Source organism: Mytilus californianus, unplaced genomic scaffold, assembly GCF_021869535.1.
Source record: "Mytilus californianus isolate M0D057914Y unplaced genomic scaffold, xbMytCali1.0.p SCAF_10, whole genome shotgun sequence".
In the NCBI taxonomy this organism is placed as follows: Eukaryota; Metazoa; Mollusca; class Bivalvia; order Mytilida; family Mytilidae; genus Mytilus; species Mytilus californianus.
Genome location: NW_026262582.1, coordinates 57,585,474 through 57,612,392, shown reverse-complemented (window position 1 = coordinate 57,612,392; position 26,919 = coordinate 57,585,474). Strand labels below are relative to the sequence as shown.

General features: G+C 31.8%; 3 protein-coding genes across 5 annotated transcripts in view; 1 reads left to right on the top strand and 2 right to left on the bottom strand.

Annotated features, from left to right (window-relative positions):
• LOC127718871 (uncharacterized) overlaps nt 1-16,560 on the top strand; it is a 29,272-nt gene extending 12,712 nt beyond the window's left edge. Inside the window, exons 6-7 of the mRNA XM_052224922.1 lie at nt 5,824-5,938; nt 13,774-16,560. Coding sequence (XP_052080882.1) covers nt 5,824-5,938; nt 13,774-13,860 — 202 coding nt within the window. The 3' untranslated portion in view covers nt 13,861-16,560. The remainder of the gene's footprint in view (nt 1-5,823; nt 5,939-13,773) is intronic.
• LOC127718913 (uncharacterized) lies at nt 9,543-12,672 on the bottom strand. Its single transcript, XM_052225009.1, has 2 exons — nt 12,336-12,672; nt 9,543-10,724 (listed from the first exon to the last, which is right to left on the bottom strand). Exons 1-2 carry the CDS (start codon nt 12,544-12,546, stop codon nt 10,210-10,212), a joined length of 726 nt encoding a protein of 241 aa, XP_052080969.1. The 5' UTR covers nt 12,547-12,672; the 3' UTR covers nt 9,543-10,209.
• Nucleotides 16,561-22,851: 6,291 nt separating the features above from the next.
• Nucleotides 22,852-26,919, bottom strand: part of LOC127718879 (solute carrier family 15 member 1-like) — a 63,559-nt gene continuing 59,491 nt past the window's right edge. For 2 of the 3 annotated variants that reach the window (XM_052224939.1, XM_052224942.1), the window contains one exon: nt 26,754-26,891. Coding sequence is in view for 1 of the 3 variants with exons in the window: in XM_052224940.1 (XP_052080900.1) it covers nt 26,718-26,891 (174 nt within the window). In the remaining 2 variants the exon portion in view is untranslated. Of the gene's footprint in view, nt 26,892-26,919 lie in introns of all 3 variants that reach the window. The other variant, XM_052224940.1, reaches the window with a different exon arrangement.

Here is a 26,919-nt window from a genome sequence, read left to right as displayed (position 1 = left end):
CTTTATTCTTCGTCCTTGAAGATATTGATTTGATATTTGGTATATAGTTTTATCATGACGAGTCACAGATCAAGTTTAAATTTTGTTCAGGTCTTACGATTTTATGTAGAGTTATGTTCCTTGGACACAAGTAATTGGTTTTCCTCATTTTTTTCGTCATGCTTGAAGATATTGATTTTATATTTGGTATACACAAATAATCAGTTTTCCACACTTTTTTTCGTCATGCTTGAAGATGTTGATTTGATATTTTATAATTAGTTTTAACTATGACAAGTTAAGATTAAGTTCAAATTTTGTTTCAATCAGATGATTTTTCTATCTATCTGTCTATTAATCTTGTTGATATAACTCCTTTAGAGAAACTCTCATTCACAAGAAAAACTTTTCAAATATTTTAGAATAAACAATATTTGCACCAGGAGATATTTGAATTTTTATCATTTTTCAAAGTTATTGCATCTTGAAAGTTATAATAAATAGATTGAACTTGTCAACTTAAAAAATGATAAGAAATACAAGATCTACAAAACGTTCAGATGACTAATCATTTGATGACTCCTTCTGAGAGTTATTGCTCTAAAATAAATTTTTTTATACGACTGCATAAATTTGCGGCCGTATAATGGCATGGCGATGTCTTCATCTGAAGACATTTGGTTTCCAAACAATAACTGGAGTATAAGTGTATGCATCTCTATGAAATTGTACAAGGTTCCATGCTTGGGTTTGATTTTGGGGGTTATGGCCCTAATAGTTTAAGAATTTTGGGCCAAAAAGGGGCCAAAAGCAAACATTTTTTTTTTGTATCCAGACAATAACTTGTGTATATGTATAGAAATAAGAAGATGTGGTATAATTGCTAATGAGACAACTCTTCACAAGAGACCAAATGACACAGAAAATAACAAATATAGGTCACTGTACAGCCTTCAACAATGAGCAAAACCCATACCGCATAGTCAGCTATAGAAGGCCCCGAAATGACAAATGTAAAACAATTCATACGAGAAAACTAACGGCCTAATTTATGTACAAAATAATGAACAAAAAACAAATATGATACACAGAAACAAACTACAACCACTGAATTACAGGCTCCTAACTTGGGACAGGCACATACAGAATGTGGCGGGGTTAAACATATTAGGGGGCGCCCAACCCTCCCCCTAACATGGGACAGTGGTGTAACAGTACAACGTGTATGGATTTGTATGAAATTACACCACAAGGTTCCATACCACAAAAGAAAGGTTGGATTGAATTTAGGGGTTATGGCCGTATCTCTTAGGAATTAGGGGCCAAAAAGGGGTAAAAATACAAGCAATTTTTGTCTCGCCTGCGACAGCGACGGTGAAGGTGACGGCTCTGGCGTCAACAATTGGTAAGTTTTCTTCTTAAGTTAGTTTGATAGTAACTACTTGTGATAGATCATTGATATTTGATATAAAGTTGCATTACTATCGGTACATATCAGTTTGACGACTATTCCGAGGCCCTGCTCCTAGGTCCAGTGAATTTGAATTAATTAGCAATTTTTAATGTTAAGTTTTCTGCTTAAGTTAGTTTGATAGGATCTACTTGTGATAGATCAATGATGTTTTGTATGAAGTTGCATTACTATCAGTTCATATCAGTTTGACAACTATTTCAAGGCCCTGTCCCCTAGGACATGGTCCAGTGACTTTGAATTAGTTAGCGATTTTCAATGTTAAGTTATCTACTTAAGTTAGTTTGATAGGATCTACCTGTTATAGATCAATGATATTTTTGTATGAAGTCACATTACTATCAGTATATTTGTTCACAAAATACAGACTCAGCAATCACTGTTTAAGAATAGAAACGGTTAGACATGAACGATTTATCAATGTATGTGATAAATATGAAATATTACCTCGACATGAGAGGATATGTTTATATTGTAATTCAAATTCTATTGAAAATGAAATGCACTTTCTTCTGGAATGCCCTCTTTACAATAACCTCAGAAGAGATGTGACTGATTATATCAAAAAATACCCCAGTTTAGTTAATTTAAACAGAAATGATCTTTTTACATGGATTATGAGTAATGAAGATAGCAATTTTTTATCTATTTTATGCGCATACCTTGATAAAGGCCTGCAACTTAGAAAATCAGAAAATTAATTAAATACTCTAATACATAGCAAAATTATCTCCCCTTGACCACTGACCCTTTCCTCATGCATTTGAACTATTATTTTATGTTTCTTTAATCACTCTGTAATGTTTATGTCATGTTGTTATTAATGTTATGCTCTTAATGGGACCTTTAATTTGGAAAAATAAAAATATTATTGTATTGTATAGTACATATCAGTTTGACGACTATTTTGAGGCCCTGCCCGATCATGGTCCAGTGACTGAATTAATAAGCAATGTTGCTATCAACAGTTTATTTAAACTTTGTTTGAATTGCTTATTTCTGACCAATTTCAATGGGGTTTGAATAATCTTAAAAATATTGGGGTTCTTTGATATAATTAATCTTACCTTGTATTTAGAATTTTGATTTTGGTCTCTGTTTTCACGTGCAAATTAGGGTGCAAAATTAAACTTTGATTGATTTCAATATGTGAATCAAATAATGTATTTAGATTAGACCCATTTTTAGCTCACCTGGTCCGAAGGGCCAAGTGAGCTTTTCTCATCACTTTGCGTCCGTCGTCTGGCGTCGTCTGTTAACTTTTACAAAAATCTTCTCCTCTGAAACTACTGGGTCAAATTTAACCAAACTTGGTCACAATCATCATTGGGGTATCTAGTTTAAAAAATGTGTCCGGTGATCCGGCCAACCAACCAAGATGGCCGCCATGGCTAAAAATAGAACATAGGGGTAAAATGTAGATTTTGGCTTATATCTCTGAAACCAAAGTATTAAGAGCAAATCTGAAAGGGGTAAAATTGTTTATCAGGTCAAGATCTATCTGCCCTGAAATTTTCAGATGAATCGGAGAACCTGTTGTTGGGTTGCTGTCACTAAATTGGTAATTTTAAGAAAATTTTGCAGTTTTTGGTTATTATCTTGAATATTATTATAGATAGAGATAAACTGTAATCAGCAATAATGTTAAGCAAAGTAAGATCTACAAATAAGTCAACTTGATCAAAATGGTCAGTTGACACCTTAAGGAGTTATTGCCCTTTATAGTCAGTTTTTTACAATTTTCATAAATTTTGTAAATTTTTGTAAATTTTTACAAAATATTTTCCACTGTAACTAATTGGCCAAGTTCATTATAGATAGAGATAATTGTAAGCAGCAAGAATGTTCAGTAAAGTTAGATCTACAAACACATCACCATCACCAAAACACAATTTTGTCATGAATCCATCTGTGTCCTTTGTTTAATATGCACATAGACCAAGGTGAGCGACACAGGCTCTTTAGAACCTCTAGTTCAAATTGGGTCCAAAGGGTCCAAAATTAAAATTTGTGTGATTTCAACAAAAATTGAAAAGTAAGTGTTTTGGCTTTGCTGATTCAGATATATTAATTTTAGTGAACTTAGCTAATATATATTGTCCATTGATAAATAAATGAATAAAATTCTTGGTGTACTTGGTGTACTTGGATATCTGAATCTAACCGTGTATTTAGGTAGTAATACACAGTTAGAAGTTTGGTTTCATATTTTGGCCATGGTGAATTTTTTAGATATGAAAGTTATTGTGCTATAAAATTGATTTTAGATAGCTAAAGAATAGTAAAGCATTTAAAGTGGGTTCATATGAACATCAAGATTTTTTTTGCAAGTTTTATAGGCCATTTTCTGTTTGACAGTCCATATTTTCACATCTGTACCGCCATAGGTCCAGAAATTATTGCAGTGTTTTTCAACAAATATTTGAGGCTTGAAAATTTTGGAGGTGAAATGCATATGATTTTTTTTTGGATCTCTTGATAGATAAATGTTAATGGTTTCAGAAAAGGTATCACTCTAATGAATTAAAATTCTACTTTTGACTAAATTTTGGGGACTTTTGTGACATTTTCACCCCCTTTTTGCAATATTTTGTATCAAATAAATGCAGATTGTTGCTATGGTTACACCAAACCATAACACAAACATTTAGCTTTATTTGTTAGCAAACAAGGGAAAGAGAATGGTTAAGAATTATGAGTGTCAATTTTTAGTTTTTTTCCTAACCATGCTAACTGTATATTGCTACCTTAGATTTTGGATATTGGACCGTAATAGGTAAATCCATTTTTTTTCAGTTTTTTTACCGCATTCAAAACCTCACAATCCCAATTCAGAGCTGTATCAAGCTTGAATGTAGTGTCCATACTTGCCCCAACTGTTCAGGGTTCGATCTCTGCGGTCGTATCTAGCTGCACACCACGCAACATTTTATTGGAATAATTTTATGATTTTGCCTATTATTTCAAAAACTACTACAGATATAGATCTATTATAGTTTGGTAGAAACTGCAATCAATAAAAAGGGTCACCAATACGAGATCTACTAAAATGCCACCAAATAAGATCTACAAGTAAGCAAACATAACTGATTGCAACAAAGGCAAAAGTTCATAATCAAAATGGCATAGTTTCCCATGTGAGAGATTCATAGCAATGCAGCTGTATTTTTGTGATCTTTACAAATTGTTAAATTTACTTTGTGTTCAGCTTTTGATTATGAAATAATAATAATGAATAAAAGAAATTTTGAATCATAGAGGTCAATGGAACATTAATCCAACAACACAAATAACTAAATATAAACATCTAGAGATCAACACTTTGTCTTCAACAAAAGACAAGTGTCTATTTTATGATGTATGCCTAGTTGTAAATCAGTTTTATTCTAATAAAAGTTGTGAATAGATATTAACAGAGAACTGCAATCAACACCAAATTCTCGAAATGACAAAAGGCAAATGGTGTTGAATTCCTTAACAAGTGGATTAACATGTCATACTAGTTATGAAATCTCAATCAGTTGACTATATAAAGGTACATACTGGAAAAGATTATGTGAAAACAAGAGTACACACACTGACAAGTCTTGCCTGCTTAATGATCAAGATAGAATTTTATATTGGAACACTTCAAGACACAGATTTTACTACAGTTATCACATAAATTTAATATTATCAACGATCTATGAGAAAAGAAGCTAACCACGAAAATTTAACGTTGACCAATGAACTTTGAAATGATGTCATGGTCAGATTAACACTGCCAGTCAGATTTGTAGAATTTACATTCATTCAATACACCAAATATAGTATCATATAAAATTACCCTTTTCTCATAAAAAAGTGAGAAAATCATGTGATAAATAAACTTCTGGGGATTCATTTATTTTTATGTATACCAATTTCTGTGGATTGAGGACGAGCAGTATTTTAGGGGTATTTGCCAAAGTCAGCATACAAGCGTATAGAAATTTTATTCTTCTTTGAACATTGAAATTAGGGGTTTATCTCTACCAAGGAATCCCAATGAAAATGAGATCAAGGACAAGTGACAAGTGCCAGATGGAATCTTCAGACCATAAGGCATCTGTATGCAGAATGAAATATCAGTCTTCTACCTCCTGACATATAAAGCTTTATACTAATAGTGTATGCTGCTATCTCTCCTGCCAAATTAGCATGCCTATGTCTTCTATTAGTCACAAGGGAGACAAAAGTCAGACCATGAAAAGCACTCAACTCTAATAACATTAAAAACAAAACAACAAATAATACTTCATCAACAATTGCTTGCAGTTACTGAAAACAATCCAGAAAACTATTTGAATCATGTAAGCAATAAAGATAATAATATGTTTTTTTTTCATTTTTAGGGTTGCTGTATTATATATGGATCAAAGACATTTCTGTTTAAACAGTCGACGATTAGTTGGTTCATTTAAAGCAAAAATCCGCCATATACAGATGTCAGGATCTCATGTTGTAGAGGTAAAAACAACTGTAAACAGATGAAGTTATTTTACTTGTGATAATTTGATGGCAATACATCAGTGACATTGACAGAAATATCTAAATTTTTTTAAGGGGTTTACAAGATAAAATGCTTTACATGGTTTACATGATCATAATCAATATAAAAAGATGTGGTATGGTTGCCTTTGAGACAAATCTCCACCAGAGACCAAATGGCATATGAATTAGCAACTATAGGTCACCCACCGTACAGCCTTCAACCATGAGCAAAGGGCATATCAACCTATAAAAGGCCCCAAATGACAAATGTTTACTGATCTAATGCCAGCTTGCAATTTACTGAGTGCCTTCTGTTGTGGTTTTATTGCCATGTAGCTGTTTTCATTTTTGTCCTTTGGTCTTTTGTAGAATACTTGACTCTACACACCACATCACCTTATTTTCATATTTACAATAAGTGGGAAATTATGAATCGATTGTATTAAATAAAGTTTGCATACCCTAAACAGAAATCAAAGCGCGAAAGCGCTGTAAAGGCAGTTAATTACAGGTTGTGTGTATTTTTAGTCCATTTATATCATTATCTTGCATAGTACATTGTACTTATCAGAGGTGGCTTTCAGTATTTAAGATTTAGAGTTCTCTAATGATATTGAACAAGTTTTATGAATGTCATATTCTGAGCACTATATGAAGGCGATTGTTCTCACTTGTTTATGAACTAGTGCATTATGTCCAGTTTGTACCTTTTTTATCTATGTTTATAGTCAAATACTGTTTAAAATAGTTTGGCATTTTCTTTTAAGTAATAAGTAAATGTTATCAACTGTATTTTATTCAACTTTGCAAATGAGGTTTGTTACTGGTAAGTACAATGTATGGATGATAGTTGTTTCATTGGCAATCATAACACACCTCCTTATTTATATAATGATCTATATTCAACGACCTCAGGTACAAAAAAAATGTATGTAACTAAACTATGATGGGAAACCTTTGACTTCTTTCTTTAATATAAACTTTTGATTTGGTACCATAGAACTATGTAGAATAAATGTACATTGCAACATGTCAACTCTTTCAATGACAATACTTTTTTTAGAAACTATAACTCCAAGCAAAATTATATTTCCAAGTATAAAGTAATTTATGAATGAAACAAGAGTGCACACGCTGAAATGTCTCGCCTTCTTTACTAATCATTGATATTATGTTGATAGTCCTAAATATAAAGCTTTATTACAACTGTCACATAAACTTAACATTAACCAAGTAAACTAAACATTGACCAATGAACCAAGAAAATGAGGTCAAGGTCAGATGAACCATGCTAGGCAGGCATGTACAGCTAACAATTCTTCCATACAACAAATATAGTTGACCTATTGCTTATAGTTTAAGAAAAACAGACCAAAACACAAAAACTTAAAACTGAGCAATGAACCTTGAAAATGAGGTCAAGGTAAAAAAAAACCTGCGTGACTGACATATAGATCATAAAATATTTCCATACACCAAATATAGTTGAACTAATGCATATAGTATTAGAAAAAAAGACAAAACTCAAAAACTTAACTTTGACCAATGAACCGTGAAAATGAGGTCAAGGTCAGATGACACCTGCCAGCTAGACATGTACACCTTACAATCATTCAATACACCAAATATAGTAGACCTATTGCATACAGTATAAGAAAAACAGACCAAAACACAAAAACTTAACTATAACCACTGAACCATGAAAATGAGGTCAAGATCAGATGACACCTGCCAGTTGGACATGTACACCTTACAGTCCTTCCATACACCGAATATACTAGACCTATTGCTTATTGTATCTGAGATATGGACTTGACCACCAAAACTTAACCTTGTTCACTGATCCATGAAATGAGGTCGAGGTCAAGTGAAAACTGTCTGACGGGCATGAGGACCTTGCAAGGTATGCACATACCAAATATAGTTATCCTATTACTTATAATAAGAGAGAATTCAACATTACAAAAAATCTTAACTTTTTTTTCAAGTAGTCACTGAACCATGAAAATGAGGTCAAGGACATTGGACATGTGACTGACGGAAACTTCGTAACATGAGGCATCCATATACAAAGTATGAAGCATCCAGACCTTCCACCTTCTAAAATCTTAAGCTTTTAAGAAGTTAGCTAACGCCGCCGCCGGATCACTATCCCTATGTCGAGCTTTCTGCGACAAAAGTCGCAGGCTCGACAAAAAGGAGTTCTTTATTAAGTAATAAACGGATTCGCTGAGCGCAGCTGGATACACCCACAGAGGTCCAACCCTGAACAGTTGGGGCAAAAATGGACACAATATTCAAGCTTGATACAGGTCTGAATTTGGATTGTAATTAAATATTTGACATATTATAGTTTTTGAATAAATGTAGTCAAAGAACTTGAAATCGGTTATATGAATTGAATTTATATTCAATTAAAGATTTCTTGCTGTTGTGCAATACACTGTGCTGTTGCGCAATACTTAATTAATCTGTTGCCAGACTATAAACAAATAAAGTTCAATTTCTTCTCAATGTCATATTTAAAATTTATGAAAATCAATAGGGAGATTACATCAATAGCTATAAATAATTCACCAAAGTTTCATGGGAACTGCTTAAAGCATTTTTGAGTTGTTGTCCAAAAACTGGAAAATCCCCCCCTTTTTAGTGAATAAAACCCCATAACTCAGAAATGTAAAATCTAAAATATATAAAATTCTAAAAGGAGCTTACGGATTGATAATTTAGTCTTAGATGCAAGATTTTTTTATCAGTTGTTTGTGGCTTTGAACTAGCTGTCAGTAAATGCGAGTACTCTCAGATCTGTACTTAGTGTCTTATTGTTGTTTGGATGTACAACTACCCGGCCACGTCCACTTGTATTTGTATTTATCCATCTGATGAGTTAAGCCTCTTTCAACTGATTTTTATAGTTCGCTCTTATATTGTACTGTTACACCACTGTCCCAGGTTAGGGGGTGGGTTGGGATCCCGCGAACATGTTAACCCCGCCACATTCTGTATGTACATGTATGTGCCTGTCCCAAGTCAGGAGCCTGTAATTCAGTGGTTGTCTTTTGTTTATGTGTTGCATATTTGTTATTCGTTCATTTTTTGTACATAAATTAGGCCGTTAGTTTTCTTGTTTGAATTGTTTTACATTGTCATTTCGGGGCCTTTTATAGCTCACTGTGCGGTATGTGCTTTGCTCATTGTTGAAGGCCGTACTGTGACCTATAGCTGTTAATTTCTGTGTCATTTGGTCTCTTGTGGAGAGTTGTCTCATTGGCAATCATACCACATCTTCTTTTTTATATTTACATCAACAGATATAAACAATTCACCAAAGTCAAGGTGAGACAACAAAACTTAGTTGTAAGATCTCTGAAATTTTTTACACGGTACAAATTTTTCTAATTGTTGGAGATTGTATGGTGACAGTAACACCTGTAACTGCTTAACCCATTTCTTACATGTATGCACTTTGGTTCGATAAACTCACTGAATATCATACCACATCTCCTTATTTTTATATGTATTACAATTTACATGTGCATGTAATTGTAAATAATATTTATATATATATATCAGAACAAACTTCATTGCGTCACTTTTATGTATGCATCCTTTGGCACAATACAAGTTCTAAAATTACACAACATAAAACAACTAAATGTTATTTCAGATGAAAGTTTTGTTTCAGTTCCATTCATAGGATTTATTAGTATTTTGTATGTTTTGCCAAGTCCAATAATTAGCTCTATGTGCACGTGTTAATTGGAGACTTTTCTATCCCGTATAAGAGTTTTGGAACTAATTCTGTTTCTTTTTTTGAAAAAAGTGAGCAAACAAATCTTGCACATTTAAACCTTTGTCTGCCATCATACTGTCACCTGGATCACATAATTGAACTATTCTACATCTTTCAACTATTTCACAGTCACTGGTACAACCAACATATGCATTAGAGACATAGTTGACTAAACCACCAGGTGTCGAACATACAAGTATTTTCAGTGTTTCTGTTTTTATATGATGAAAAGGTTGCCTGAGCTCTAGGAGCTTTAGGTTTTATCACGGGATATTCTGTGCTGTCAATAATAATCCAAGTTGTAGGAAACTTTAATTCTAAGTTGGATGGCGAAAAATACCTGACTAAACCACTTAATGGCCAAGTGTTAGCCTCAAGCCACTGTTTAGACATAAAAACAATCCATGTTTACACAATATTCTTAACACTAGTTTCAATCTAGAATCTAGACAGTTCAAAGTTGGTTGTATAATGCATCAATTTCATCAAAGTCATAAAAAAACTGATTTTCAAATGACACCCTATCAATTTGAAAATATATGTATCTCAAACAATGTGCTGTTGGACCAAGTGTGGTCAAAACAAATAAAAATTTAGTATACAACTCTAAACCGGTATAAAAATGCATGGCTGTGTCACGTGTCTTCATTTCAAAATTCTCTGCTGAAAATATAGGCATTGATGGTGTTTGCGTAATTCCATCTGTGAAGCTCAACATTAGCTCGGCAGTTGGTGGTGGACAGTCATAAATCCTGTCTGCAGTATGAATTATTTCTTCAGGAAAACCAACTTTACAATCAAAACTTTCCTCTAGATTTCTACTACAATATTCATCAAGTTTAGTTCTTTTGTTTTCACAGGAAACTGCCCTGATTTTTCTTTTTGCGGACGATTCAGTCTCTTGCTTGGTCCAGGAAAATAGGCTGGGATTGGCAGTAGACTTAAGTCTCTGTATGGTGGGTTTGTGCCCTGAAAAAGGTTATAAAACATTAGTTTTTTGATAATTAAATGAACTTCCATTAGCAATGCATACTTTGTACAGAAGCAAGTTAACTTGTACCATTGTAAACTCGTACCACGTAAACTCGTACCAACGTAAACTCGTACCACTGGGAAGTCGTACCAATCAGAACTCGTACCACTGCAAACTCGTACCATTAAAAATATATTAAAAAATACGAAAGTTTTATGATTTTTTTTTTGGTAAACTAAATAAAAAAAGTTGAATTACTTGAATTTTATACTAGATTTTAATGAAAACTTAGACAAAAATACGAATGTTTTATGATTATTTTTTTTTAAAGCTTTATACAAAAAATTAAAATATCTTTGAAATTTATCATGTTTATACCAGATTTTAATGAAAACTTAGACAAAAATACGAATGTAATTTCTTAATTACCATGCTAATAAATATATTAAATTCCTTTGATTGTGTGATTATTGGTTGATTATTAACTAATCAACTTGCTTTTTTATCTTTAACTAATCAACTTGTATAATCATATAAGCATGGTCATATTCTGCTGAAATGTGCTGAATATTGTATAAAAATAAATTTCATACTTTCTAACTGTTGGTCATAAACAATTTTAAACCTTTAAAACACAATCAATAAATTCTTTCATTAAATAAAATTCCTTTTAGAAACAATAGAAAAATACCCAAATCTATTCAATGTTACTGATTTGGAATGATTAAAAATTAAATCAAATAGTTGTCAGTAAAAGTTTAAAAAAGAGTCTATTCAAGGGAGACAACAAAGCCAATCTGCCACGGTTTTTTCTATCCAATTAGACAAGGAAAATTAGCTACAAACTGGTTATTGTAATTTCAAATTATATACAGACTTAAGAGGTATTGAGTGAAATTAAAGTATATATTCATCATTAAACACCATTTAAATGCATTTAAATAAGTTGGTACGAGTTTACAATGGTATGAATTTGTCGTGGTACGAGTTAGCAGTGGTACGAGTTTGCATTGGAACGAGTTTTTGTTTAGTGGTACGAGTTGACATTGGTACGAGTTACAATGGTACGAGATAACTATAATTCCTTTGTACTCGTAACCTGGCAAAATATTAACTAGATTTATTCATTACAATCTGGATAAAACTATGTTAGCCTGATTCAATGTACATCAAAATGTATGTTATGTAAATCCAAAGGACAAACAATGAGAGACGTATGCAACAAACATACATTGTTTGTACCTAAATAACTATAATATAGATGAGAGCATGTCATTGTTTTGTTCCTGTTAACATTGTCATTGATATTTTTCAAGAAAGTCTATGAGGCATAGCTTATGCATTCCTGTCATTACTACATAAGCATAATTACTGCTAAAATAATTCTCAGTATTATATACCTCTTGTAAGAAATCATTATAATTGTAGCAAGCACCAAAAAATCTCAAACAGATCACATTGAATCGTAATCCAAAAAATTATGACGTCTTGAATTAACCACCCCCTTTTATTCTAAAACGATAATTGCGGTTGTAAACTGACTTTGGTTTATTCGCATGGCGATTACATATATAACTATATATTTTAAAAAGAAAATAGAGTTTTACCATGAATAGTTTCCTGCACGTAGTCTTTTTCAGTAAAATGTGCCTTGCAAACAACAGCTGATTGAGATGGACTCCACGATTTCATCGTGTTCTCGTCCAATCTGCGTATGGGCCATGGCGTTGATCTAACTTTTCCTTCTTTTAAGTCATTTGGAAATGCATGTCCTCCTCTTAAATGACATCCAGGTACACAACAACAAGTACTTGGCATCGTTAATTAAAAATGCAACTGTAATAGTTGCATAGTGCAGAAACCGGAAGTTGAAGTACAGGATCGGCTACCACGGCGCCACCTATTCAGGAACGATAATTTGCTACTTTATATAACTGCGAAATAGCTATAGCAATAACGTTAGACGGGTTCGCGTGCATAAACAGAAATGCGCTTTAAATTGTATAATATAATTCATGTTCAGTCGACCTTTAATTATTATATCAACGACTGAAATGATTTATAAACATCTAGATTGCAGATAACACTCGAAATTAACCCGACCTCTTTCCACACGGAATTCAAATAATTCTAGTTTGTCAATCGGTTGACTGCTTATAATGTAAAATACAAATATATCAAAAGTTTTTAAAACTAACAAAACACAATGATCGTTTCTCTATTTCCCAATGTAAATGAAATGAGACAAAAAACATTTTATACCACAATAAGAAGAGGAGAGAATCAACATTTTCCGGATCTACTTGGAGCTAAATGACCCCCCACGTAGATAAATTGGATATCGCGGAAAGAAATATTAACACGGCAACTAGAAAGGCATTAAAGCACTGCCTTTAAAAATACTAAATACACAATGTATTTTAGTTGAAAGTTTAATCTTTTATGATTAAGATTTAATGCACACAACAAAAAGGTTGAGACCCTTCTTTTTTATTTGCCACCAACTAGAGCCATCCTTGGAAACCATTTTCATTCTGTGTCCTTATTTTCTTTTTTCCAGCTTCACCTATGGAGGGGAAAGGGGCTGTAAAATGATTGATTGATTGATTTTGATTTTTGGTGTTTTAATGCCACTTTTGAGCACTGCTTTTGGGCTATTTCGTGGCTGCCATTTTTTATTGGTGGAGGAAGCCGGAGTGCCAGGAGAAAATTCCAACCTTCAATAGGAAAACTGACAATCCTAGTCAATTAAGATTGGAGTCGAGTGCACCTGCACGAGCGGGGTTCAAACTCACAACCTCAGTGTTGACTGGCTAGTGATTACAGTAGTAACTACTTAGACCACTCGGCCACTGAGGCCCCTGGCTGTAAAATGTTAAGGAGGAATCCCATTTGTTTTTCTGTGTCATAATTAACAATTAACAACTTTTGAACTATTCATTGCATGAAATTTTATGCTAATATTAGGACATATTTTTTCATCAGAGTGGTTTTAAAGGTAATGAAGGAAACATTTGTTAAATATATAATAATACTTTTTTTCAGATTCCTGTATTTGAATGGAATTCCATGGCACTCTCATCAAAAGAATCAAAGGAAAAGTATCTTCGGACAAAAATGTTATCATTCTGAGAAGAATAACAGTTTATTCAAGACAAAGCAAATATTTTTTGTGAATAAAAAAAAATGAAAAGTATCAAATATATATCTATATATTTTTAACTTTTATAGTTAAAATGATTAAAGAAGTTACCAGAGTTATTTCCCATTTATTGTCTGTTATCAGTCTGCTGACACATCACATACAAAGAGATTTAAAAAAATTTACAAATAATTGTGTGTCAGAATTCCCCCAAATAGTGGTTTTATCAGAAAAGTTAGAATAAATGATGGGACTGCATTAAAGTTCAGAATTTGTTCAAAAACAATAGAAGCAATTACATTATAGGGAAAATCCGTGATTTTTTAACTTATCATCTTAATATGTTCCTCATAACATAAAAAAACTCATTCACGAAGTTTTAAATTTATATTCCCTCTAATAACAGAGAAAATCAAGTATTTATAACTTTTTTGTTTGACATACGTCATCTGGTTGTGATGTTTTAACCCGATTTAGCGAATCCTGGGAAATAATAAAATCAGTTCAAGTCTTAATCGCTTATCGAATTTTCCCATAGTTAAAAGCACGCAGATGACCGTTTCTCGTAGCTAATAACCACAAAAGAAGAATGAAAGAAAATGAACACACGTGTAACGTTTTGCATTGATTAAATAAAAAATCTTATGGTATATATATTTGCGATTTAATTTTATTTATTAATAGTTGTGATTTTTTCCTGAATTATTTATTGAAGACAAATTATGAACTAATATTGAACTGAAAATATTTTTCATTCTTATTTACCTTTATAATTTCATTTCAGTGCAAAGTCTGTGTGAATAGAATGTGTCTGTTATTTCGGAAAGGCATTGTTTATTTCTCAAATAGATGATCATTTTGTAAAACAATTCGTTTATTATAGCTGAGGGCAATTAAGCCTCAAACGTACGCTTTTACAGGTGTGAATATGTTGTCATTTTGAATGGATTAACAGAAATAGCCGGAATGGCGAGTTTAATACACCGAGATCAAATATCCAATGAGAATGAAAAAAAATAATTGTATGATTTCCTTGAAAATAAAATTCAAATTTTTAATTCTAGCAAATGCTATATTTCCCAAAATTTAATAGAGGCAAAACATTTTTGCGGTCGTATATTGGTATGACGTTGTTGTCGTCCGAAGACACATTGGTTTTAGCACAATAACTTTAGTTTAAGTGAATGGATCTCTATGAAATTTTACCATAAGGTTCAATATCACAAAAGGAAGGTGGGGATTGATTTTGGGGGTTATGGTACTAACAGTTAAGGAATTAGGGGCCAAAAATAAGCATTTTTGTAACTTTCAGACAATAACTTGTGTGTTAGTGTATGGATCTCTCTGACATTGTACCACAAGGTTCCATATCACAAAGGGAATGCTGTGATTGGTTTTGGGGGTAATTGCCTCAAAATTTTAGGAATTAGGGGCAAAAAACAAGCATTTTTCTAGTTTCATGACAATAACTTGTGTGTAAGTGTATGGATCTTTCTGAAATTGTACTACAAGGTTCCATATTACAAAGGGAAAGCTGGAATTGAGTTTGGGGGTAATTGCCCAAAACATTTAGGAATAAGGGGCCAAAAAGGGGCCAAAAATAAGCATTTTTCTAGTTTCAAGACAATAAGTGTATGGATCTCTCTGAAATTGTACTGCAAGGTACCATACCACAAAGGGAAGGCTGGGATTGATTTAGGGAGTAATTGCCTCAAAATTTTAGGAATTAGGAGCCAAAAAGGGGCAAAAACAAGCATTTTTCTAGTTACAGGACAATAACTTGTGTGTAAGTGTATGGATCTTTATGAAATTGTACTACAAGGTTCCATATTACAAAGGGAAAGCTGGGTTTGAGTTTGGGGGTAATTGCCTTAAACGTTCAGGAATTTGGGGCCAAAAAACAAGCATTTTTCTAGTTTCCAGACAATAACTTGTGTTCAAGTGTATGGATATCTCTGAAATTCAACAAAAATTGAATATGTGGGCTTCTTTGATATGCTGAATCTGACCATGTATTTAGATTTTTGATTTTTGGGCCCCGTTATCAAATTGGTCCACATTGAGGTCAAAAGGGTCCAAAATTAAACTTTGTTTGATTTCATCAAAAATTGGAATCTCTGGATTCTTTGATATGCTGAATCTAACCATGCATTTAGATTTTGGATATTGGACCATAATAGGTAAATTAAAAATTTTTAAGTTCTTAGACCACAATCATTCTGTGTCAGAAACCTATGCTGTGTCAAATATTTAATCACAATCCAAATTCAGAGCTGAATCAAGCTTGAATGTTGTGTCCATACTTGCCCCAACTGTTCAGGGTTCGACCTCTGCGGTCGTATCAAGCTGTGCCCAGCAAGGCATTTTTTTTGCTTATATCTCAAAAACTAAAGCTTGCCGATAGGTAGAAACCATGTCTGGTATAATTATTTTTTTAGGATCTATGAAACTGTGTATTATTTGTCATTATCTTGTCGGGTAAAACAACCGTACGATTGACAAGAGATTTTGACACTTAATTACGACTATGTTAGTTCCAGCTTGTTTGGGTACTTTATGGTTTATAGTTATCATGTATTGTTATTAACCGGGATGCCGTCAAGATGGCTACATGTAGAGAATTGATATTCTCAATTTAAAATCGATGGTGATATCTTATGTAGGAGAATAAAACTTTATTTTTTTATGAATTTGTGCTTTTTTATACATAATGAACATAATATCAATTTTTCATTTTATTTGTGGAGTTTCCCTTTAAAACTAGTGCAATGCTGTCATCAATGTTTGTGCTTGTGTCAATTTTTTGCATTAATCAACACAATTCATATGCTGATAACAAAAAATTACTTGAAAATATCGGAGACCCATTTGATATATATATATATATATAAATTGCTAAGAAAATTGACCTAGATCTACTCTAACATTGTTAGGTCAATTTTCTTGGCACTTCATAAATATTCCAAGGCCTGGTATTTCTTAATCATAAGAAATCTGATGGACAAGGTATAATTTACTGTTGTCACTACACATAGGCAGATATATATATATATATACAAGTCTAAATTGAAAACAACGTTCAAACCTATGATTGGGTTGGATAAAAACCACAATTTTTATACGTGTGCATGCAAAACAAATTTCTTGGTAGAGGGGTCTAAATACAGCACAAACAATATATATATGTGTATTTAAAAACAAACTTTGCAGTGATGTTCAGAACAAGATCATAGTTGAGTGATTGCAGGGTCTCCCCTGGGTCAATTCCTCTTTCGCCAAAACAATTATTTAGAAGTTATCAGTATTATACCATGTAAATGCACAAAGATGTCTAAGATCAACTAAACGTTTGACCATGATCATCAACAAACAGTTTTCTCCCATGTACACAACACACTGAGCAGTGGTGAATAATCTTGCTTAGTTTCTTTCTCAAACTCCAAGGTGTTCTGAAGTTATGGAACAAGGGGCTAAGTTAAACAAAGTTTTTGACCATGACTTTCAATTCACTTATTCTACTTGAATGTGACACAGCTTCTTCTAGTTATGTATATTCATGCCAAGGTAGCAAAGCCTCAAATCTCAATGGAAATTAGAAGTACCAATGCTAATACATCTGCATACCAAATATCATTGATATACCACTAGTGGTTCCCCATAAACTTACATAATCACAAACTAATACATTTTGTACCTGTAAACTAAGCAAAGGTCAGAGAAATATATGACACATCCCCAGTCCAAGATGCAACTGCATACCAATTCTAATCTAAGTTATACTGTACAAAAGTTATGAACCAGACTCAAATTGGACAAGTATTTTTTTTAAATACGGGTCAAAGTCAAGGTCAGAGTGACCTGACTTTGGTATAGGACACCCCCCAGCCCATGATCCATATGTTACATGTCATAGATTACATTATTTATTTTGGAGTTATCTCTCTTTGTATAGAATTCAGTAAATAAAGTGAAATTATGAAAATTAAGTAAAATTGAAAAAAAGAAGATAATTTCTATAAAAACATTTATATATTTTATCAAATCATATTTATGCTACAGTTTGACCATTTTACCCTAATATTAGTTAAAGGTATTTCAAAATATTGTTTACTTCTTTCTAGTAATTAGTGTACAGGTAAAAACTGTTCACTATTTCACTGTTGATATATAACAGATCGACAGGTGTAGTTGTGTCTCAGTTTTGTGGACAAGAATATTTGAAGATTTAAAGTTGGTGTATTTTGTAAGTACATATTATGATTTTGAATATGCTGTTTTATATAAAAGTGTTTCATAAAATATTTCATAAAATATAAAAGAAGACAAATATGTATACAAAACATTCATGACATTTATCTGAATTTTTGCAAATGCAAACATGAATTTTTTGACAATTTGGTACCTTTAATTAAATTTGAAGCATTGATTTATTGTACCAGTTGATAGGCATTTTTGGAAAGATTGGAACTATTGTTCCAAGTCTTTCCTAAGGCACCGGCCTCCCAAACAAGAAGTAGAAAATGTAGCACAGGTTAGCTACTAAATTTACAAAATGTATACACACTGAAATATAGTTCCCTATAATTTTCATGTCTGTACATATGCACATATGAACTCTGAAAAGTTTGTGTTATATTTTTGGAGCTGTTCATTGAAGTATGTATGTCTAAAAGTATGTCAATTTGCAGGCTTTTTTTGTCATTTTAATTAGGTAAAAGTAATGATACAATACCTGTTTGATTGACAACTTCCATGCTCACCAAACAATCAGAGACAAGGTGGGGCTGAATTACAATGTCCCACCTCCTTTAATGCCAATCATATTAACCAAATTACTATTCATCCTCAGTCTTACATAATTAAACAAACCCTTCATTATGTATCTCAATACAACAAATACTCAGTATTGAATACACAAATGAATATATATAGAAATGATAGATTTATTTATTGCCTATTAATACTTTTGATCTACACTACATAAAGCGATTCTATAAATTATGTCTGAAAGATAAATGATAAGGATTAACAAGATATATTTATTTTCAAAAGAAAAGACAAAATCTGAAATCTTTATAAAAAAGGTATTCAAGTAAGGTCTATATTTTACTTGATAAATCTGTGCAATCCGCATCTATAATTAATCAATAATTTAGGTTACACTTATCAGTGATTGGCTTGCAACAGTAAGTAAAATTTCAATACTCTTAACCTGAGTAATACGATTTTTAAAAAAAATTATTCCCCATCAAATGTCTTTTAACAAATTTTGTCATTTGAATACAGGAAGTGTATTTTTGCGATTAAGAATGAATCCCCATTTTAATGAAAGAATTTTTTTTTTAATTTGTTTACGTTGAAAAAGTACATATATTCAATGCCCTTTTCTGTAAAATATTAAATTAAAATTGAATTAAAATACACTCTGCAACTTTAAACTTCATTGTCATATAATCATGATAATTGTTTTCAAAGAAATTAATAATAATAATAGTATACCTATGTTTCAACTTATAAAAAGCCCCCCAAAACAACCTTTTTAGATTAATTTTTGGAGACAATAAAGATCTTAGTTTCAAGTCTATCTGTTGGTCCTATGTCCTACAAGGATAATTGATAAACTTTATTAGATGTATCTTTATTTAGTAATTTCTTCTGTTTCTAAAGATAAAACGTAAAAGGTTAAACATGTAACAGGGAAGGTTACTTGGTTGAGCAAATTAGGGGACCTGCTATCATTGATAGCTGAGGACATTGGTGTAACAGTACAACATAAGAACAAACTATGATGAGTTGAGCCCTTTTCAACTGATTTTTATAGTTTGTTCCTATGTTGTACTGTTACACCACTGTCCCAGGTTAGGGGAGGGTTGGTGCCTTCGAACTAGTTTGGACCCGCCACATTCTGTATGTGCCTGTCCCAAGTCAGGAGCCTGTAATTCAGTGGTTGTTGTTTGTTGCTGTATATCATATTTGTGCATTATTTTGTATATAAATCAGGCCGTTTTAGTTTTCTCGTTTGAATTGTTTTACATTTGTCATTTCGGGGCCTTATATAGCTGACAGTACAACATAAGAACAAACTATAAAAATCAGTTTAAAAGGGCTGAAATCATCAGATCAATACAATGCAGAAAGACATCTAACATTTAGCTCATTTCATCTACTGAAAAAGTGCTTATCCTTCTAAAGACCTGCAGTTTATGTATTGATCAGCAATGGTGATATTTTAATGTTCTTTTTTTGTTTACACCATACCTAAATATAATTTGAAATTAACCAAACTACTCTTCCAATCTTTCCATGAGTGTTTTCCATCACTTTGATCAAAGATTTATTAAAATTTTAATTATAAAATGTTCTAATTAAGTCAGTATTGTTCACAGGAGGATCTTTGTGTTTTTTTCTACTTGGAGATGTTATTTCGCCTTAAATATAAAAAATAAGAAGATGTGGTATGATTGCCAATGAGACAACTCTCCACAAGAGACCAAATGACATAGAAGTTAACAACTATAGTTCATTGTATGGCCTTCAACAATTAGCAAAACCCATACTTCATAGTCAGCTATAAAAGGCCCCGAAATGACAAATGTAAAACAATTCAAATGAGAAAACTAATGTCCTGATTTATATGCAAATTAATGAACAAAAAGCAAATATGATATACAGTAATAAACAACAACCACTGAATACAGGCTCCTGACTTGGGACAGGCACACACAGAATGTGGCGGGGTCAAACTAGTTTGAAGGCACCAACCCTTCCCTAACCTGGGCTTAACTCATCAGATCGATACAACGCAGAAAGACATATAACAAAATCACAGAGTGGACGTGACAGTGTATTTATACATCCCCACAACAAAAAAGATACAGGTATCAATGAATGTAAGGCAATGAATGTGCATATGTTCATTGCTCAATTTTAAGTTTTTTTTTTTGGTCTGTTTTTCTTAAACTATAAGCAATAGGTCAACTATATTTAGTGAATGGAATGATTGCAAGGTGTACGTGTCTCTCTGGCAGGGTTCATATGACCTTGACCTCATTTTCATGGTTCATTGGTCTATGTTAAGATTTTAGTGGTTTGATCTGTTACTCGGATATATATATATTGGGTAAGCCAGTTCATTGTTTTTAGAGGTCACATGTCTGTATACACAGTTTGATTAACCTAAGTAAAATGATTAAAAATTATACACTGGACAAAAAGTGGGATGGACAGACGTACAGACAGCCAGATGGACATGGTGATTCCTATGTATCTCCCAGACTTAGTTTGCCGGGGATATAATAATCACCAGGGAAATAGAGATATACCAGTGCTAATACAACTACACACCAGATATCATTGACCTACCACTAGTGGGTCCCCATAAACTGACCTGATCACAAACAAATATATTGTTGATGTCAATACTGCCTACATGGAAAACAGCACCCCCAAGTCTTGCTTTTTTAACAAGGAAATTTTGTAGAAGAATCTGGGTTGAAAACTGTAGGAGGAATTGATTCCACAAAACTTGTACCTTCTTTCATAAACTTCTGAAGTCTGAAAAAATGAGAAAAAATTCCTAAAATACTTCCATAACAGCCAGTACACTTCAACATATATGCAATCTTCCTGTGAAGTTTCAGGGATCTGGGTTGAAATCTAGGAGTTGATTACACAAAACTTGTACCCACTTTCATAAGTTTTGCTGGAAAATGGAAAAGTTCCCAAGTCTGGAAAAATGAGAAAAAAATATCCAACTCCATAATAGCAGTTGCACAATCTTAATATATGTGCAATCTTCCAGAGAATTGAGGGATCTGAGTTGTAAACTGTAGGAGTAGTAGATTACACAAAACAGGTACCCACTTTTCCCCGTCCACTTGCCCTCCTGCCCTACATCACCATACTATAAGCTGGTTTTGGGCTTTGTCCAACCTGAGCAAAAATCATAGATATCATCCTTTTATTGGGAAGATAATTAAGTCATCACTGTTTTGACAAAGTTTATACTTTTAACTCTTGAATTTCAGATTGACAGTTGATTTCTAAAGATGCAATACTACCAAATCATAGTAAGTCACATCCGGTTTCATACGAAAAAGGGCTGAAAAAAAATATTCCCTCAAATTTGACAGTTGTAGGAACCTAACCCTGCATTTCTTGGCAGAAAAAAATTTCTGAGTCATAAACATATATCTTGGGTGTTTCAAAGCACCATTCTTTTTTTATTTGGTGTTTCTATAAAATATTTTGGAAACTTGGTTACATGGTTACTAAAGCTTGTAAACAAAGGAAAAAAAGGGGTGAAAATTTGATTGGTTAACTTCCAGTAATGGCTATTATCTTATATGCAATGAAATGTTATGTGAAGTTTTGTCTGTAGTACTGGACAGACAGGATAAAACTTTACTCATGCCAAGTATTTCTTTATTTGAAACAAAGATTAATTCTGCACAATTTTTGAAAAGTGCAAATTTAACAAAGACTAATAGGGGAAAATCAATGGTGGGATTACTCCTAAACTTAAGTCCTCTAGAGGTCAACATATTATCCTCAACAATAGAAATGGGTCAATACGAATTGCCAAGCTCTAAATCATCTCAAGTCTTATAAAAATTAAAACAAGGAACAACATATAATATATAATATGAGCCACATATAAATTGATAGCCAGAGGAAAAAGAATGATTAAATGATTGAGGTTTAACTTTTCCACTTTTGTCTACTTGAATTTCAACAGTCTTTGTGCTTCATTATGTTCAATGCATTCGTTTACAAAGTTTAATGATGGTTTGTCATTAGTCATAGAGGTATAATAAGTGAATAGACTTGGAAGGATTTAGATATTGTATTGACACATGCATGTTATTGAAGACTTTTGCCATCTAAAGGTCTTTTGGTTAATTTTGTTGTTGGGTTGCTGCCTAATTTGCTTATACCTCACTTCTCCTTTTATTCATAAATAAATTACAAAACCATTTGAAAACATTCTAAGAAATTTTTAATAACGAAGATCAAGTATTGACATCAGACTGGTTTCTTCCAGCTAATATTTTCATCTTTTTAGGATTTCAAAATCTAAAGAATAACTAATGGTGAAAAAATAAAACATATATTTTCTTAGAAGGATAAAAATTACCTGGAAGGTTTAATCCTAAACTAAACTAAACATAAATAAAACATATAATCCCTTACAATTTCTCCTATGATAACAAGCTTGGTATAACATGTTCAATATATAAAAAAATATACAAATAATCAACATGAAAACAGATCTAAATAAACTGCTTCGCTGAGCACAGCTGGATACGCCCGCAGAGGTCCAACCCTGAACAGTTGGGGCAAAAATGGACACAATATTCAAGCTTGATACAGGTCTGAATTTAGATTGTAATTAAATATTTGACATATAATAGGTTTCTGAATAAATCTAGTCAAAGAACTTGAAATTGGTGATATGAATTGAATTTATATTCAATTAAAGATTTCTTGCTGTTGTGTAATACACTGTGCTGTTGCGCAATACTTAGTAAATCTGTTTTAAGACTATAAACAAATAAAGTTCAATTAATTCTCAATGTCATATTAGAAATTTATGAAAATCAAAAGGGAGCTTACATCAATAGATATAAACAATTTACCAAAGTTTCATGAGAATTGCAGACAGCATTTTTGAGTTATTGTCCGAAAACTGGAAAATCCCCCCTTTTTTAATGAATAAAACCCCATAACTCAGAAATGTAAAATGTAAAATTTATAAAATTCTAAAGGAAGCTTACATCAATAGATATAAACAATTCACCAAAGTTTGATAAGAACTGCTGAAAGCATTTGTGAGTTTTTGTCCAAAAACTGGAAAATCCCCCTTTTTTATGAATAAAGCCCTGTAACTCGGAAACGTAAAATCTAAAATTTATAAAAATCGAAAGGGAGCTCATGTCAATAGATATAGACAATTCACCACAATTTCTTGCAAGTTGGTGAAAGCATTCTTGAGTTATTGTCCGAAAACTGGAAAATCCCCCTTTTTTTAATGAATAAAACCCCATAACTCGGAAACATAAAATCTAAAATTTATAAAAAACAAAAGGGAGCTCACGTCAATAGATATAAACAATTCAACAAAGTTTTATGCAAATTGGATAAAGAGTTTTTGAGTTAATGTCCGACATGTTGACGACGGACGGACAGACGGACAACGGTATACCATAATACGTCCCGTAAACGGGCGTATAAAAACTTAATACATAACAAATATAATATCAACTAACTTCATATAAAAATAGAATAACTCTTATAAGACAAAAATATAAGATCTCCTGTAAATAAATATCTATGTATTCAATAATCATGCCAAAACCTTTCACCTATAGGAATGATTTGATTTTGCTCTAAACCTACAATAAAAGATCACATTCTAGATACACTTGTAATTGAGTTTTTTTTATTAATTAACTACTGGTTATTCAAAAAGAACATAGTAATATCTGAGATTCGAATGAAAATTTCAAAACTATCTATATTTGATTAATAATTTTCTGGAAATGATATACTATGGAAAAGTTTATCAGCATTCTTAAAATATATAAATGTTTGAGTTATCTATGCTTCAATTTTCACAAGTCATCACTTAATGTTATGTTTAATTGAAAAATAGGATACATTTCTATCATATGCTTCTATGGATTGTTTTTATCAATAGATCATCTTATTTGTAGGATTTCAAGATTAAAAGAAAAAATCTTGGTGACGAAATTAAAAAATATGAAAAATGTGAATATTTTTGTACAAAAAAAAGAGATGTTGTATTAACAAATGGCCACCAGAAGTCAGTTAATTACACTAATTTCAACATAAGAGTTTTCAATGTACTAGCTCATATGAAAAGAAAGAATTTTTCTTCTTGCTGTAACAACCTTTCATAGAAATACAAATATTGCATAAAAAATCAACAAATAAAACAAATGAGTTTAGCATTTTATAATACATGTAGTATTATGCAGCAATACATTTTAACTTATACCCTGTCATTTTGATAATGTATTTGTAATTTGTCTTTTTCACTAAATATTCTGTAAAATTTAAACCTAATGTGAAATGAAATATTGTAGACATTACAATGTGGCATTATTAAAAAGTTATCTTTAAAAAAGTACATAAACGCTTTGCAATGAGGTAAACTATATTAACTTCATCTGCAACTGACAAAAATTGAGGAGACTTACCAAATCTGGAATGTAATGAAAAATTTGAAAAATAATAGACCATTCACAACCTTATTTATTTTCTCAAAAGTGTATAGAAAATTATTAGATTCATTCCTACATATCTTAGTTGAAGTAATGCAAAATTTCAAGGGAAATTACATTTTATATACAATTTATAACTTATAACATGAATTTTATCTCCTTTTTTCTAGTTTTTGTCGAGATGCATATGGCAATTATAACACAGTTTCAAATTCTTAAGATTTTCCCATTGGCTCTTTCAAAGTTCTATTGTGTAGAAAATAAAATCTTCAATTACAAACTAATACATATATAATGAACTGATCCCTACACCATATTTTAAATAAACAAATAAAATATAAAAATAAACTCTTTAGCATTTTCCATTTTGTGGTTAAACTGATTTTAAACCAAGTATGTTATCAAAGCATATGACAGGAGACCAGAAACATACAACTTAATAGTTCCTACCACTAATTGGAAGACACATGAATTTTCATATTTTGATTTCTTTTTGATTTCTTTGGTGGGAGAATTTGGTCATAAAACAATGCTCTTTGTTATAATGAACTAGTATGTTTGTTATTTCTCTTTTTCCCCATTTTCGACAATCAATAAAGATAATTACCTCGCAAATGCTTTGTTGATCCATGACATGACAGTGAGTCTTAACATTACATCATTTAAGCTGAGATTCCCAAAACACCCTAATGTAATGATTAAGTATTTAATATCAGTTACCATTTTACAATTTTGCGATGTGGATCTAGGTGGCACATGTTTCTATTCTGTATTCAGTATTTCTTTTGTCCCATTATTTCATGGTAAAAAAAAGGTTTCTGTGTCATTATTCTGAATTATGTAATGTTGTAGCCCTATTTATACTCAATTTGTAAATATTTGGTTATGCTCTGTTATTCTCTACTCATTAAAACCCATCAAAAAACTAATTTATTTTTGGCCAGCTGATTTCAAATAAGCAGGATATAAGTTATCAGACAATCCAATGCTCACAATATTCTTCACAAGATATTGGGAATTTGTCAATGACACAGAAACCCAATGACACAAAAACAAAAAGACAGCTGTATTGGTAAATCGAAGCATGTAAAAATCATGTATATGTAGTCATAAACAATTTTAATTTGAAATCAGGTTTCAAATAATAACTAATAAAAACACTAAATAATCTCATTATTAAAACCTGTCATGCACAAGCTTTGTAATTCATTGATAACAATAAAACATCATAATTATGTTTGGCATTGTGGTAGTATTTATTTTGCAATCCACCTGGCTTAGCACCAAATTTGAACACACATTAAAAATTAAACAATGTAAATAATTATTTATCAGTCCACTTAACTTTTTAAACAAAGAAAAAAATTGAATTTAATTTGCCCATATTTAAAAAAATCACAATATCAGAGAACCTGATTAGAATCAGAAAAGAATAACCCAAAACATAATTTTAAATCATGATCCGTTTTGTTTTTTTAAATATCATTACCATAAAACTCTTTTTTTAAGTTTAAAACTTATGAGTGTATTCTCACTTAGTTATAGCAAAAAGGGACAGAATATATATAATAATTCTTTAAACAAATTTTTGGATTATTGCATTACTTATTTTTATAACTATCTTCCATTTCTAAATTGTCTATAAGTCCTGACGTATCATCTGCATGTATGGTAGCCTCTTCCGTTACCCTTACATACTCATAGAAATAAGCAATGACCATGAATATTATAATGTCTACTAACATAATCACTGCATAGAAGAAAAATTCTACAGCCTGCAAAATACAATAAACAAATGTCATT